The following is a 13,134-nucleotide window of genomic DNA, read 5'->3' on the forward strand; positions in this document are numbered from 1 at the left end:
CACCTGACAGGAAGGTAACATATGACATTACCCCGTTCCCCTCCCTTGCGATGAGCCTCTGCACCGCCGCTGCCGGCCCTGCTGCGCGGAATGCCTTTGTCGGCTCGCCAGCAGCTCGGACGGGGCACGGCGGCAGCCCTCCACGTCAGCGCAGCGCTGCGCGCCGACCAACCGGTGCCGAGCGTGCCCCTCCCCTCCCCCTCAGGTCACACCCTCCGGCCGTTCCGGGACAGAGCCGTACACACCGTCTGGCAGCCGCGCCCGGCCTATTCCGACGATAACGCCACAACAAAGACAGCACGTGCTTCTCCGGGGATCCCAGCTGCGTATAACATGTCACGGAAGCCGGGATTATTGGCGACGTGATGTCCTGGCAGCAGTCCCAACAGCTTCTGTGATCCCGAGACCTGTGCGGAGCAAAGTGCTCAAATGTCTGGCGCAAAGTAAGCCAAGAACGGCGTAGGGTGTAGGCGATGTGTCCCAGAAATACATTGATAGTTATTGGGTACTAAATCGAGCAAGCTGGCGTAATGCATGAGAATTAATTGCAGGCAATGTCTTCCTCTTCCCGATGGTTGATTTTTTTCTCCGGTTACCGGTAACCCTTCGACTACCCAATGGAGAAGTTGACTAATGAGTGACAGTGACTGGTTTGTAAAACACATGTCATTCTGTCCCCTGAATTACGTAGCTTCATTGGTAGATGCCAATATCTCCCACTTTTGGCCTTGAGTCGGTGGTAAGACTCCATTTTAAGTGTCGGCTGTGTATTGAGCTGTCGACAGACAGATGGTCCGTTCCCGGCGCACCAATCGCGGACAGGCGAACCTCTCAGGCGCCGGCCGCGGTGCCGACTGTAGATGAGGGGCGCCAACGAACAGCGGCATGCATCCCCCAGTGAAGGTCCAGCCACAACCGAGACGGAGACGGCCGCCACTCCAGGCGGCTGCGCACGCAGTCGGTAACAGAAAAAAGGCACGCGAGAATACTCAACACCGGGTGCGGACACGGTGGAACTTCACAAACAGCCGGGAATGTACTGACATTTGAAAAGTTCCGACGACAGTATCTATAAATATTAGATAGTTACGCGCTAACAAATGAACTACCTCGTATGGGATAATATATCTATAGCTAGCTATATTGTCTATTGGTATCAGGCGAACGCACGTGACGAGTGACGACCCAAAAATTTCTGCCCCACAGCAAAACCTCAATCCCGGCCAAAGTGCACACAGAACTTAAAGCAATTTCCAAAATCTACCCGAATGCAACCGATCAAGGGAGCATGGCTATAAATATGTCAATCTTGACCCCATGTGCAGCTATGTGATGACGTCAGTATGCTCGTCCTCAGGTGCCACGGGCGGTGACGTCACTCGCAGCGCGGGTCAGTACCAGTGACGTCACTCGGGCCGGCGTCAGTGACGTCCGCGGATATGGAGGCGCTTTCCGGGCGTACTGAGAGCGTTCGGCGGTGTATCTGTCCACAGCGGGATGAGAGGCCGAGGGGGAGCGGCGCCGGCGACTGTCAGCGACCGCTGCCGTCACTGCCGCCGGCCCGGCTGACCCCACTGACCTACCGCGGGCGGCTGCTGACGGCCGGCGGCGGGCGGTGGCCGCCGCTCGCTCGGCACCTGAGCCGCGGTAAAACCTTCAGTGTCCAATAGACCGTGTACAAGCCGTGAGACGGGGCGGCCGGCAGCGACGGCCAGGCCGCGCCGCCGGCAGAGTCGGGCGGATATCACAGCAGAGCGGGCTGGTCGGAGGCCGGGCTGGTCCGAGGTCGGCCGCTAGTTGGCCGTCGGCGGCGGGTTGTTGCCCGGCCCGCCCTGGTCCTGACGAACGCATACACAGACACCGGTCAGGAACACAGAAGTCAATCGCAGGAACACAACAAAAAGCGGTCGAATTTTCAAGCAATGCGCGTACAAAACGTAGCAGCTTTCACGAAGGCCGACTTTAACCAGTCTCGTGATGGACTGGTTAAAGTCCCCTCTAAAACACTTGTGCTCCCCGAACTCGCGACTTATCGGGGAGCACAACACTCATGTAGGGACACTGGAACCGTACCACGCGTGAACCCACCAGTCGTGCCGGCTTCGTGTCGCCGCGGTTGCGGAGCGAGCTGGGTCTGAAGAGGTAGAGCAGCACGCCGAGCACCACCCACACCATGGCCATCAGGAACAGGTCGTTACCGCCGCCGGAGGCGTCCGCCTGCGGGCCCGGCACTGCCGGCACACGCGGGCGTGACTGGAGACGGCGGGGCGAGCACAACAGCCGCTGACGCGTCAACACACTGTCCACCAGCTGCGTGCGGTAAACGCGCTAAACCGGTGTTTGTTTACAGGCATCCTGAGCCAACTCACACCTCCTTGGTACTCAACGCATTTGCGTTATTGAAAAGTTCATTATTTAGAATGTATATGTTATGTAGTATTAAGGTTTCAGATTCAGAATTGGACACAGAGCCAAATAAATCGTCCTTACATGACAGCAGGCATACAATCAATGAAAAAATTGTTGCTGAAAATGCAGATAACTACTCGGAGAAATAAAACCACTTACGTTCTCCAAAACATTCACTGTCTGTGCAGAATCCCTGCATTCCACGAAGCTGAAAACGAGTACCAAACATTAAAGGTGCATCATGTCTTCCTGTAGTAGCCAGGAATTCATACAACATTGGCATCTTTTAAGGCTTATTAATAGAAAGCAGAACATCAAATCATATAAAATGCCAGGGACATTTTGCATGACCACACATAATAAGCAAACAATAAATGGTATTGGTGAGTTCCAACTACTCAACAAAGAAGCATAAAAAGTGAATGACAACTGACCAGTGAGATCAGTCTCCTCATTGCCATTCCATGGTCCCAGATGCACGCACATGGGTCATATCCGTCAGCCATCTGAAACAACACCTTTACCACATGAGACATCCAGCACCTTACCACAATCTGCTGCAAATTTGACACAATTATCATGCATTATTGCACTGTTAAGTGGACCCATTTTAAAATCAAAATTACTATTCAGACAAGATAAATGAGAATAAGGTACATACTTCTTTTGAGACAATTCTTAGCAATCAGCTTTACTACATAAGCCTTACCCTTTTTAGTTACCAATAGTAGACAATACCTAGAAATAAATAACATTAAATTTCCTTGTACTTACATTTGTTTTCTGGTTGACTCAAAGATTGTTATGATTTTCAGAGAAAACAAGTAATTTAAAGGTTGCCAAATGAAGATGAGTCTGAAAAAAATGCATTGCTATTGTCAAAATACTTGTGAAAACAAATTGTGTCAAGCCTGAGGAGACATGCCTAGCAGTTACCATCAGGGACAGCCTGAGACAAAGCAAGTAGATAGGTATTCAAAGAAATGACTCATAGATGTTTTATCACACTGCATTACTGTATAAGCTTGTAGAAAAATTATGGTACCGTTGTTTGGTCTAACTTTGGGCCGTGTGGGTAACTTTGTTCCACGAGGAAAAAAATGTCTAAATTTTAATCAGCTTAATACCTATGCGCGAGAAATGGCATTTTTGGGCCGGAACCAATGAAGTAGTCAATGATAAACCCAGGGACACAAAAAATACGTCATCATGTCGATTTTGGATTTTCTAGATTTTTTTGGTGAAGCTCCTTTTTTCACCCAATATTAAGGTTTAGGTAGGTCCCTGTACAGGGCTCAGATGCTACCAGCCGAATCGATTTTTGCAATTTGCCTGAATAGGACATCATGTGAACTTTGCATTCGACTATTGGTAATTTATTTTCCTCAAACATTTTTTTAAAATTTGGGGGTGGTCAATGTTTATACATATTTTTTGCCGTTAATTCAATAACTTTGGGCCACCCGCAGGAAGGGTAAATCCAGGGGTGATTTAAAGTTCCGACACCATATGATGAAGAGGGTCGTCGTGTCGTTCGTTGTGTTCCGTGCCTTTTATTGTGTGTGGTTCGTCGCGTCGTTGGTTGTGCGTAAATGTCCCAGCGGGATACGTAAGCGACCTACAGGCATGATGGTGTGCATCATCCCATGACTATGTTTGTACAATGTACAAGTTTCCCAGCCAGCAATTCGCTTGGGCTTAACTATGGTAAACCTCGGGCAGCTTGGGCTTAGCTTGGGTTTGCCCACTTCGATCAAAACCAATGCATTTTTTACTTGGGCTGAACTTGGGTATGCCGCAGCTATGCCCGAGTGTGGCCAGCTGCAGCTCAGCCCGACATCCGCCCGCGCATCCAAAGCAGGCTCAACTTGGGCGGAGCGCGGGCTGATCAAGCTGGCTGTCTCCTTTGGCTAACTGGAGTAAAGCCGGAGTTTAGCCATACTTGATCGGCTGTTCACGCATGCGCATTTCTGCGCCAGTCACGTTTTGCTCGGGCTTACATCGGGCTACCGCCAATCGTCGCACAACTAGGGCTAAACTACGGCTGTCCGGAGCTCGCAGAGCGGGCATACCTCCGGCGGAGCATGGACTTTAGTCGGCGTTTTTGTGTCATACGCCGACTTTAGCCCAAGCCCTAGCCGACTTTAGCCCGACTAAAATCTCGGGCAAGCCGCACTTAAGCCTGCTTGGGCCCGGAGTAAAATTGCTGGCTGGGTTGCTGTTCCTTTTTTAAAAGCCCCTAAGTGGACCAATGTATCCATAACGACCGCTAACATTGATATTTTTGGCTTTTCCATTGTTTTATTGATGCATTTATTCATATGGTACAAAGATATTTTTGTGCGGGTAACATTGTGCCACTCTAATTTCAAAAAAAAATATATGTCATTATCCAAAAAAAATTAAGAGTGACTATAGGTGACCAGCAGGGATGTCACTGCCTTACTGCACAATTTCCTGAACATTTAACAAAATAATTTGGAAGTAATACGAAGAAAAGTCAAAAACTGGTACAAAGTTAGGCCAAACAACGGTAGGTGACTTGAATTTCAACGTCAATGTAACATTCTCAGGAATGTTATGAAATTACCACCTGAAACATGAAGCTTGAAATTTAATAACAACATCAGTGATCAGCTGCAGTGGATATGATAAGCCAGTTTTACCAATAGGATAAAGTGGGCTGCTGTTTTTATCTTAGACTCCAACAAGTTTTGCAATAATACAAATTAATACCTGCTGATAAAAGCAAATCAGTTTAGCACGGTGATATCATTTTTCACGTCAGTTGTTCATGTTAAGCTTGGGTGCCAAAATCCTGGATCAAATTCTGGCAATAAATGAAAGCAGCCTGTGATTTTTCCTGATGGTTAGATTGGCCTTAGCTCTTATAATTTTCATAGGTTATATATATATATATATATATATATATATATATATATATATATATATATATATATATATATATATATATATATATATATATATATATATATATATATAGGTAACGGTAGCGCAGGCGTCACCGATAGCTTCGGCGGCGTAAACAGTCAAGGTAGGTGTATTGTAAGTATATTGACAGATATGGTAGCACTGTTAAATTATATGACGTCATTGGAGTATGAAAAAGTCTCTAGAACGTCTCAACTCTCAGGGAGGACAAAATGGGACTCGGCCGGTTCCAGCGGGACATATTGTGACTCAGCCGACTACCGCGGGACATAGTGGGACTCGGCCGGTCCCAGCGGGACACAATGGGATTCGGCCGGTCCCAGCGGGACACAATGGGACTCGGCCGGTCCCAGCAGGACACAATGAGACTCGGCTTGTCACAGCGGGACACAATGGGACTCGACCGGTCCCAGCGGGACATATTGGGACTCAGCCGACTACCGCGGGACATAGTGGGATTCGGCCGGTCCCAGCGGGACACAATGGGATTCGGCCGGTCACAGCGGGACACAATGGGACTCGACTTGTCTCAGTGGGACACAATGGGACTCGGCCGGTCCCAGCAGGACACAATGGGACTCGAATTGTCTCAGCGGGACACAATGGGACTCGGCCGGTCCCAGCGGAACAAAGTGGGACTCAGCCGACTACCGCGGGACATATTGGGACTCGACTTGTCTCAGCGGGACACAATGGGACTCGGCCGGTCCCAGCAGGACACAATGGGACTCACATTGTCTCGGTGGGACACAAGGGACTCGGCCGGTCCCAGCGGAACAAAGTGGGACTCAGCCGACTACCGCGGGACATATTGGGACTCAGCCGACTACCGCGGGACAGTGGGACTCGGCCGGTCCCAGCGGGACACAATGGGATTCGGCCGGTCACAGCTGACAGCGGGACACAGGGACTGGCCGAGTCCCAGTTCGAATCCCACTATATCCCGCTGTAGTCGGCTGAGTCCCACTTTGTCCCGCTGGGACCGGCCGAGTCCCATTTGAGTCCCAAATGTCCCGCTGGGACCGGCCGAGTCCCATTGTGTCCCGCTGGGACCGGCCGAGTCCCACCATGTCACGCGGTAGTCGGCTGAGTCCCAATATGTCCCGCGGTAGTCGGCTGAGTCCCACTTTGTTCCGCTGGGACCGGCCGAGTCCCATTGTGTCCCGCTGAGACAATTCGAGTCCCATTGTGTCCTGCTGGGACCGGCCGAGTCCCATTGTGTCCCGCTGAGACAAGTCGAGTCCCATTGTGTCCTGCTGGGACCGGCCGAGTCCCATTGTGTCCCGCTGTGACCGGCCGAATCCCACTGTGTCCCGCTGGGACCGGCCGAATCCCATTGTGTCCCGCTGGGACCGGCCGAGTCCCACTATGTCCCGCGGTAGTCGGCTGAGTCCCAATATGTCCCGCTGGAACCGGCCGAGTCCCATTTTGTCCTCCCTGACACGTTCTAGAGACTTTTTCATACTCCAATGACGTCATATAATTTAACAGTGCTACCATATCTATGTCAATATACTTACAATGCACCTACCTTGACTGTTTACGCCGCCGAAGCTATCGGTGACGCCTGCGCTACCGTTACCTATATATATATATATATATATATATATATATACATATATATATATATATATATATCAATAAATTGTGTAGGTACTAAAACAGATGGCTAGAACTCTGCGCCGCGTCCATGTCACTGGAAAGAAACATTATGCAAGTGCCAATGAAAAACTGAATATCAAACTTAAATTAGATATCAAATGTAACAGAAATTACACAGAAGAATAACAAATCAGATTGAAGAAAATTCTCTTAAATCAAAATGAGCAATGACCTTGAAATTATGCAAAGGCACGATCCAACACATTCGTAAGTGGTTGCAAGCCGGTAAGTGGTTGCAAATTTTGCAAGCCGAGTTTCCAAATAATTTCGTACGGCTGAGGTCAGTAAGATTTTTCCTACATGCCGCATACCTGCTAGGTTAGTTTCGACAGGTTTTGGATCCAACACATTATTGATATTGACATGATGATGAAAAACTCTGCTGGGCCTAGATAGGCCCCTTGACTTTCATTGGATAAGATGGTCAATCAGGCAAAATAATCGATATAACCCACCAATTCGAATAATCCACAACCCAGTACATCCAGCAAACTAACTTTTATCCATAGACAACAACCCAACGAACCTGAGAGAATCGCACACACAAGGCCCTAAATACAAGGTTGCACGGACTTATTTCTACTAAACCTACCAGAATATAGTTTCACGGTTGATTATTTAAATAATTATTCAATCAAAATTTCTTTATTATTATCTCGTAATCATTTATAAGCAATTTTATAAATCAACTTTCAATTTGCTTGCCTTTTACTAGCAAAATAACTTTTCTAGTATTGGGTCAACATAGTGGTGTAGCAGTAGGAACCACATCTGGCAAAACCCCAATGCCTACATACAGCAGAAAAGCAGGCACCAGGTGTCGCCACAGTCGCCACACAGATGTCGCGCGCGTCGCCAATCGCCACACTACCGATTTCCATAAGGACGCATATGTACGGATATGTATAGGAAAGTCGCCCTTAAGGATTACGCTTACATCCTTTGCTTATGAGGTCGGTGGTTGGAAATTGGGAGGGGCTCAGCTATTTTCGACCACGGATATGCCTTTATCACATGATGAGGAACATGCTGATAAGCGTTTTATGCGTCATAACAGCACAAAAGTATTTTTAATCATTTTTCAAAAATAGCCGTTCTGCCGTATCTTTCAGTGCAAGGTGCCGTCGGTCATCCCCGACGTGACGTCACGCAGGGAATTTGCCAGATTTTCCTACTAGACTTCGACACCCCCTGCGCACACAGATGTTTGTTGTTTACAAACTTTCGATGCTACACGTCTCACTGCCAAGATCCCGTATGTTGTCAAAATAACGTACATTTAGCAATTTTTAAATGATTCTACACAAATTTTATTGTTGATAATTGAATTTATATTTTTATTTATTTCAATTTAATGATTGACTATAATAACGATCATCTTACTGACAAAATGCCACTAAAAGAGTATTGACGTCATCAAAATTGTGTGATTTATGTCGACGCCCATGGCTCCTAAAAATATGACCACTAAATGAATATTTGCTAAGCTTCATGGTCTATTCGGGTGATAAATGACAGATATTGCTCGTAAGGCCCACCATTAGCAGCTGGTTTTTAATAAATCTTGCTTTTTTTTCCTTCCAATAGCTAAAAAGGGGCACTCAGCACTGAGACGGCTCGAGCAAGGACAGCCCTCATCACTTGGATACATTACGCATGCGATCCGTTTTTCCCTGCATATTTCAGCTGATTGAGAGTGAACCTATCTTTAAGACAAAAAATTGTCGAATAATCTCTACCTACATGCAAATATTCCTGAATGCCTGTTTCCTCGCATTTCCGTATGTTTCCGCATTTGTTGTGTTAGTGTTCGCCCATTGTCTACATAATTCAATTGAAGCAGTAGGTGGCGCTGTTTTACTAGTCCCCTTTGATGTGGTGGCGGGCTGATCGGTTCGCCCAAGGGTTCGCCCACGTCCTTTTACAGCGTCTCTCTAATGTGTCGGGGGGGGGGGGGGGGGTGTACTCCGTAGGTACCCTGACCGTCCCTGACCGGCCCCTGATCGAGCTAGGGCTTTGCGGGAAATACGAGCGTGCTACCCGTGATGAGCATGAGACGAGAGGGATATAGGCGGTGGAACGAGAGGGGGGGGGGGGCACCCACCGGGACACAGTGCCCCCCTTTGATTTTGGCATTTTAACCCTCGCCCGCACATGGGGGGGGGGGGTGGTTGCCACCCCCCCAGGCAGTCTTTCTGCTCTGCACTCAACATTTTTAGAGCTAGAAGGCTGATTTTTCGTATAGCTGCTCGTCTATCCTTTCTTGATGTCTACTGAAAATTTCAAGTTTCTGTGATTTTTGGTTTCGGAGATATAACCTTGTTTTTCAGGTCATGTCATGACCCAAATGGCCAATTCTCAACATTTTGCGTTTGCCATGGGCCTTGTGAGCTTTTGACACCCTGATTTCGGCCTTTTTTGCCAGTCTTACCTCCCACCTATCATGGAACATGTTGTTCGACGATGTACAGGGGTCAAGGTCAGGGTCAAGGTCAACCTAGGTCATCTAAGATAATTGCGTTTTAGGCAAGCGGAATTTACTTTTTGTGAAGTTTTATTTACTGCATTTTTGGTAAAAGCTTATCAGATCATGATTTCATGTGATATGGACCCAAAAACAATCGGTGCACACATCAGTATACACACAGACACACACAGACATACAAACACATATAACTGACCTTGACCTAACTTGACCTGAAATGACCTCAGCAGCAAAATTTTGGTCGGATAGTGTGACAAAGAGGTTCTAGCTGGCTTGGCACCAGAAAACAGCATCGTCATCGGTATTTGATAAGCAGCGCACTTGATATCCAACGGTGACCCAAAACAGCAACATTTTTTAGTTTGACCTGACCTGGAAGGTCAATGACTGACCTGAGAAGGTAAAACTGGGTCTCATTGGATTCGTCTCTTCCCAAAGAATCTTTTTGGTCTTTACTGCTAAGCTCTATCTCCAACAGGAACGAAATGGCGCGGGGGGTGGCAACCACCCCCCCCCCCCCCCACATGTGCGTTCTAGGATGGGAAAATGGCATGTGCGGGCGAGGGTTAACATTAGTCCTATGGGCGTTGCATGGAAAGAATGGGACCAAAAGTCGGCAGTCCCCCCCCCCGGCCCCCTTAATTGAAGGTGTTCCGCCGCCACTGAAGAGGGAGAAATTTAACCCTCGCATGTGTAGGGGGGGGTCGGATGGACCCCCCCCCCATGGTTTTTCGCAAATAACTCGCGTAAAAAGCGGCCGATCGCGACGAAACTTTCAGTACCCTCGCATTGATCAATTTGACACCTACCCTGAAAATTTCATGACCCTGACCTAAATGACCTTTGACCTGTGACCTCTTTTCCGAGACCATGTTTGGCCGGAATCGCGATTTCGCGTATGTCGGCTCGCACTAGCCGCGTGTTTGCAAGCTTTTCGTGGTTTCAAACGTTCAAACATGTGATTTGATGTTACTCCCGTGTGTGTCAAGGTCACCTGAAGGTCAGGTCAGGTCATTGACCTTTGGTGACCTCGGGTGACCTCGGGTCACTTTTTCGAGTTTTACATGTTTCTAGGCTAGTTTTTGGAGCTGAATTCGAATTTAGCAACCATTTGAACATTTACGAAGTAGTTTTGGTGACTTCGTAACATGTTACGAAGCTGTCAGAGGCGGTTGGCACGTACTACGAATTCCCGTCACGACGCCTATTGGTTGACCTGACCTGACCTGACCCGACCTGGTCTAAATGCTTCAAGACATCATCTGTGATCAAAACTAACACGATATTCGTGATCAGCACCCCGAAAAACCCCTAAGCAGCCACACTTTACGACTTTCTAACAGGTCCCGATTTTCCCGACTTTGGGTCATTGACCTGACCTGGAAGGTCAACCAATGACCTAGGACCTTAAAATTGGGTATCATCGGCTTCCTCTCGTCACGGGCAACACGCTCGTTTTTTCCGCGAAGCTCTAGCTCGATCAGGGGCCAAACGGCAAGGGGGGGGGGTCCAACCGACCCCCCCCCCCCTACACATTAGAAGCTGGCAAACGCCGCACACATGCGAGGGTTAAACATACTCAATTTTTAGGTCCTAGGTCATGGAGTGACCTTTAAGGTCAGGCTAATGGCCCAAAATTCGGGAACACCGGGACCTGCTAAAAATTTTGTTAAGCGACTTTGTTACGTTTTCAGAAGCCTCAAGCCTGATTGCAAAGTCCGTGTTATTTTTTTTAGCAAAGACGACGCATTCACGCATTCCAGATAGGTCGGGTCAGGTCAGATCAGGTCAACCATTGCGTTCTGCTGGCTATCCATAATACCTAGGTCATAGGTGTCAACCACCACTGAAAGCTTCGTACCATGTTACGTTACGCAAGCACCAAAACTATTTCCTAAATATTCGAATGTGTCAATGTGCATGATTAATTCGAAATCAGCTCCAGCTCCAAAGGCTACCCCAGAAGCATGTAAAACTCGAAAAGTGCACCAAGGTCAATCTTAAGGTCAATGACCTTCAGCGAACCTTACAAGTTACACCCCCATCTACATTGGAAAATATCATTTCACATGTTTGAGCGACGTCTAAAACCACAAAAAGATCGCAACACTGAAAGTTTCGTCGTGATCGGTCCCTTATTGCACGAGTTACTGCGAAAACCGAGGGTCAGTCCGTTCGACCCCTCTCCCCTCCATAAATGTCAGTATAATTATCCTGGAGGAACGAGGCAGCAATGTAACGGCAGCTGCCTGCTGCTTGGTACAGTACAATTAAATGTACCTACTAGTATATGGTATAGACTATAGGTAAAGAATCTGCTCCCCGTTCCTTAAAATTATTACGGCGTTCCGGAAGTGAAGAAATGATGGAACTTACCGCTATCATCGCCAATACCTATACTGACAGACAATTCACTTTCTCGTAACGATTCATATTGGCCGACTGTAATTCAGCGGATCTTTTCTGGATCAGGGCACCAGGCACCTATCAATCCAGGTCTCTGTCGGAGACTCGGACCGAAAAATTATTGGATCGGACCCGGTCAAGTCAAACACCTATATTTTGACCGTAAAATGGGTGCCTATAGCCCTTCTAATAAAATAAAGCCCTTCTACCCGATTCATGGCATACATAGCGTCTTACCAAACGGGCTATCTGCGTCTATCTACGAGCATAACTACCTACCTAAATGCCCTTTTGCTGATTAACCCTCGCCGGACCTAACTATTGGTTTTCTACATACGCGCCGGCCGAGGGGGGGGGGCGGGTACGACCCCCCTCGCCGTTTCGCCCCTGGTGGAGCTAGCGCGTCGCGGAAAAAAACAAGCGTGTGCGCCGTTACGAGACGCAGAGATTGGTACCCGATTTTAAGGTCCTAGGTCAACCGGTGACCTCTGAGGTCAGGTCAAGTGCCCCTAGGTATGGTTCAGTTTTTGGTGAATAACATCGCAAAAAATGGCCGCAGAGCGCCGATTTTGGCAGCATCGTGTTCGCCTCGTCCAGGCGCGTCGAATGATATACTTTTTGTCCGGGTCAGGTCAACTTGGAGTGTTGACCTCAGGTCAAGGTCAGGTCAGCACCCCAAGGTCACGAAGTTGGTCGAAAGAGGTCGTGTCGCATATCATTCGATTCGACAGGCCTTCCTGAGTCCATTGGTGGCTTTCCCGACTCGCTAGCTCAATTTGATCAAGAGTTATTGACGAAAAACTAAAATGACCTTGATGACGTCATAAATGACGTCACGCAGGGTCAACATTGCAAAAGTGACGCATCTAACCTTGCAAGGAGTGCATGAAATTACGATTCTGTGTGCTTGAGATGTTGGAGATCGTTCCCGGCGCCAGAATAGCAGTTTTCATTTTTCCCCATTGACTTATAATGGTGAGGTCACGAAAATGACCTGACCTCACATGACCTTTAGGAAAAATCCGAGATATACAAGTTGTGGGACTCATAATGGATACTAGATCCTGCAAGTTTCATTTCCCTGTGACATCTCCTCTGGCAGTGAGGGCGTTGCGAAGTTGCGACATCTGAAGACCGTGCAGAGGTTCACTTATGACGTCATAGGTCAGTGACCTGACCTGACCCAAAAATGCGGTTGGTGTCAAAAGATCCGGCTTGGA

General features: G+C 48.0%; 1 protein-coding gene across 5 annotated transcripts; it reads right to left on the reverse strand.

The window, feature by feature from the left end:
• Window positions 1–750: 750 nt before the first annotated feature.
• On the reverse strand, window positions 751–7,598 carry LOC122382201 (small integral membrane protein 14-like). 5 transcript variants are annotated; one of them, XM_043367225.1, is made up of 6 exons: window positions 7,550–7,598; window positions 3,184–3,264; window positions 2,844–2,915; window positions 2,569–2,617; window positions 2,089–2,231; window positions 751–1,838 (listed from the first exon to the last, which is right to left on the reverse strand). In XM_043367225.1, exons 3-6 carry the CDS (start codon window positions 2,913–2,915, stop codon window positions 1,794–1,796), a joined length of 309 nt encoding a protein of 102 aa, XP_043223160.1. In that variant the 5' UTR covers window positions 3,184–3,264; window positions 7,550–7,598; the 3' UTR covers window positions 751–1,793. The 5 variants fall into 5 exon arrangements, with proteins under 5 accessions (XP_043223160.1, XP_043223157.1, XP_043223158.1 ...); XM_043367222.1 differs by having other exon boundaries at window positions 7,479–7,576; XM_043367223.1 differs by having other exon boundaries at window positions 7,521–7,555.
• Window positions 7,599–13,134: the final 5,536 nt, after the last annotated feature.

The sequence above is a fragment of the Amphibalanus amphitrite genome, unplaced genomic scaffold (assembly GCF_019059575.1).
Source record: "Amphibalanus amphitrite isolate SeventyFive unplaced genomic scaffold, NRLGWU_Aamphi_draft 000135F_arrow, whole genome shotgun sequence".
Lineage (NCBI taxonomy): Eukaryota > Metazoa > Arthropoda > Thecostraca > Balanomorpha > Balanidae > Amphibalanus > Amphibalanus amphitrite.

Bases quoted from the DNA above. Each gene is read 5' to 3' on its own strand.
- LOC122382201 (XM_043367225.1), bottom strand. From the start codon at position 2,915: ATGGCTGACGGATATGACCCATGTGCGTGCATCTGGGACCATGGAATG. The intron at 2,618-2,843 runs GTCAGTTGTCAT...ACTCGTTTTCAG, and splicing joins TGAGGAGACTGATCTCACTG to CTTCGTGGAATGCAGGGATT. The intron at 2,232-2,568 runs GTAAGTGGTTTT...GTGTGCCGGCAG, and splicing joins CAGTGAATGTTTTGGAGAAC to TGCCGGGCCCGCAGGCGGAC.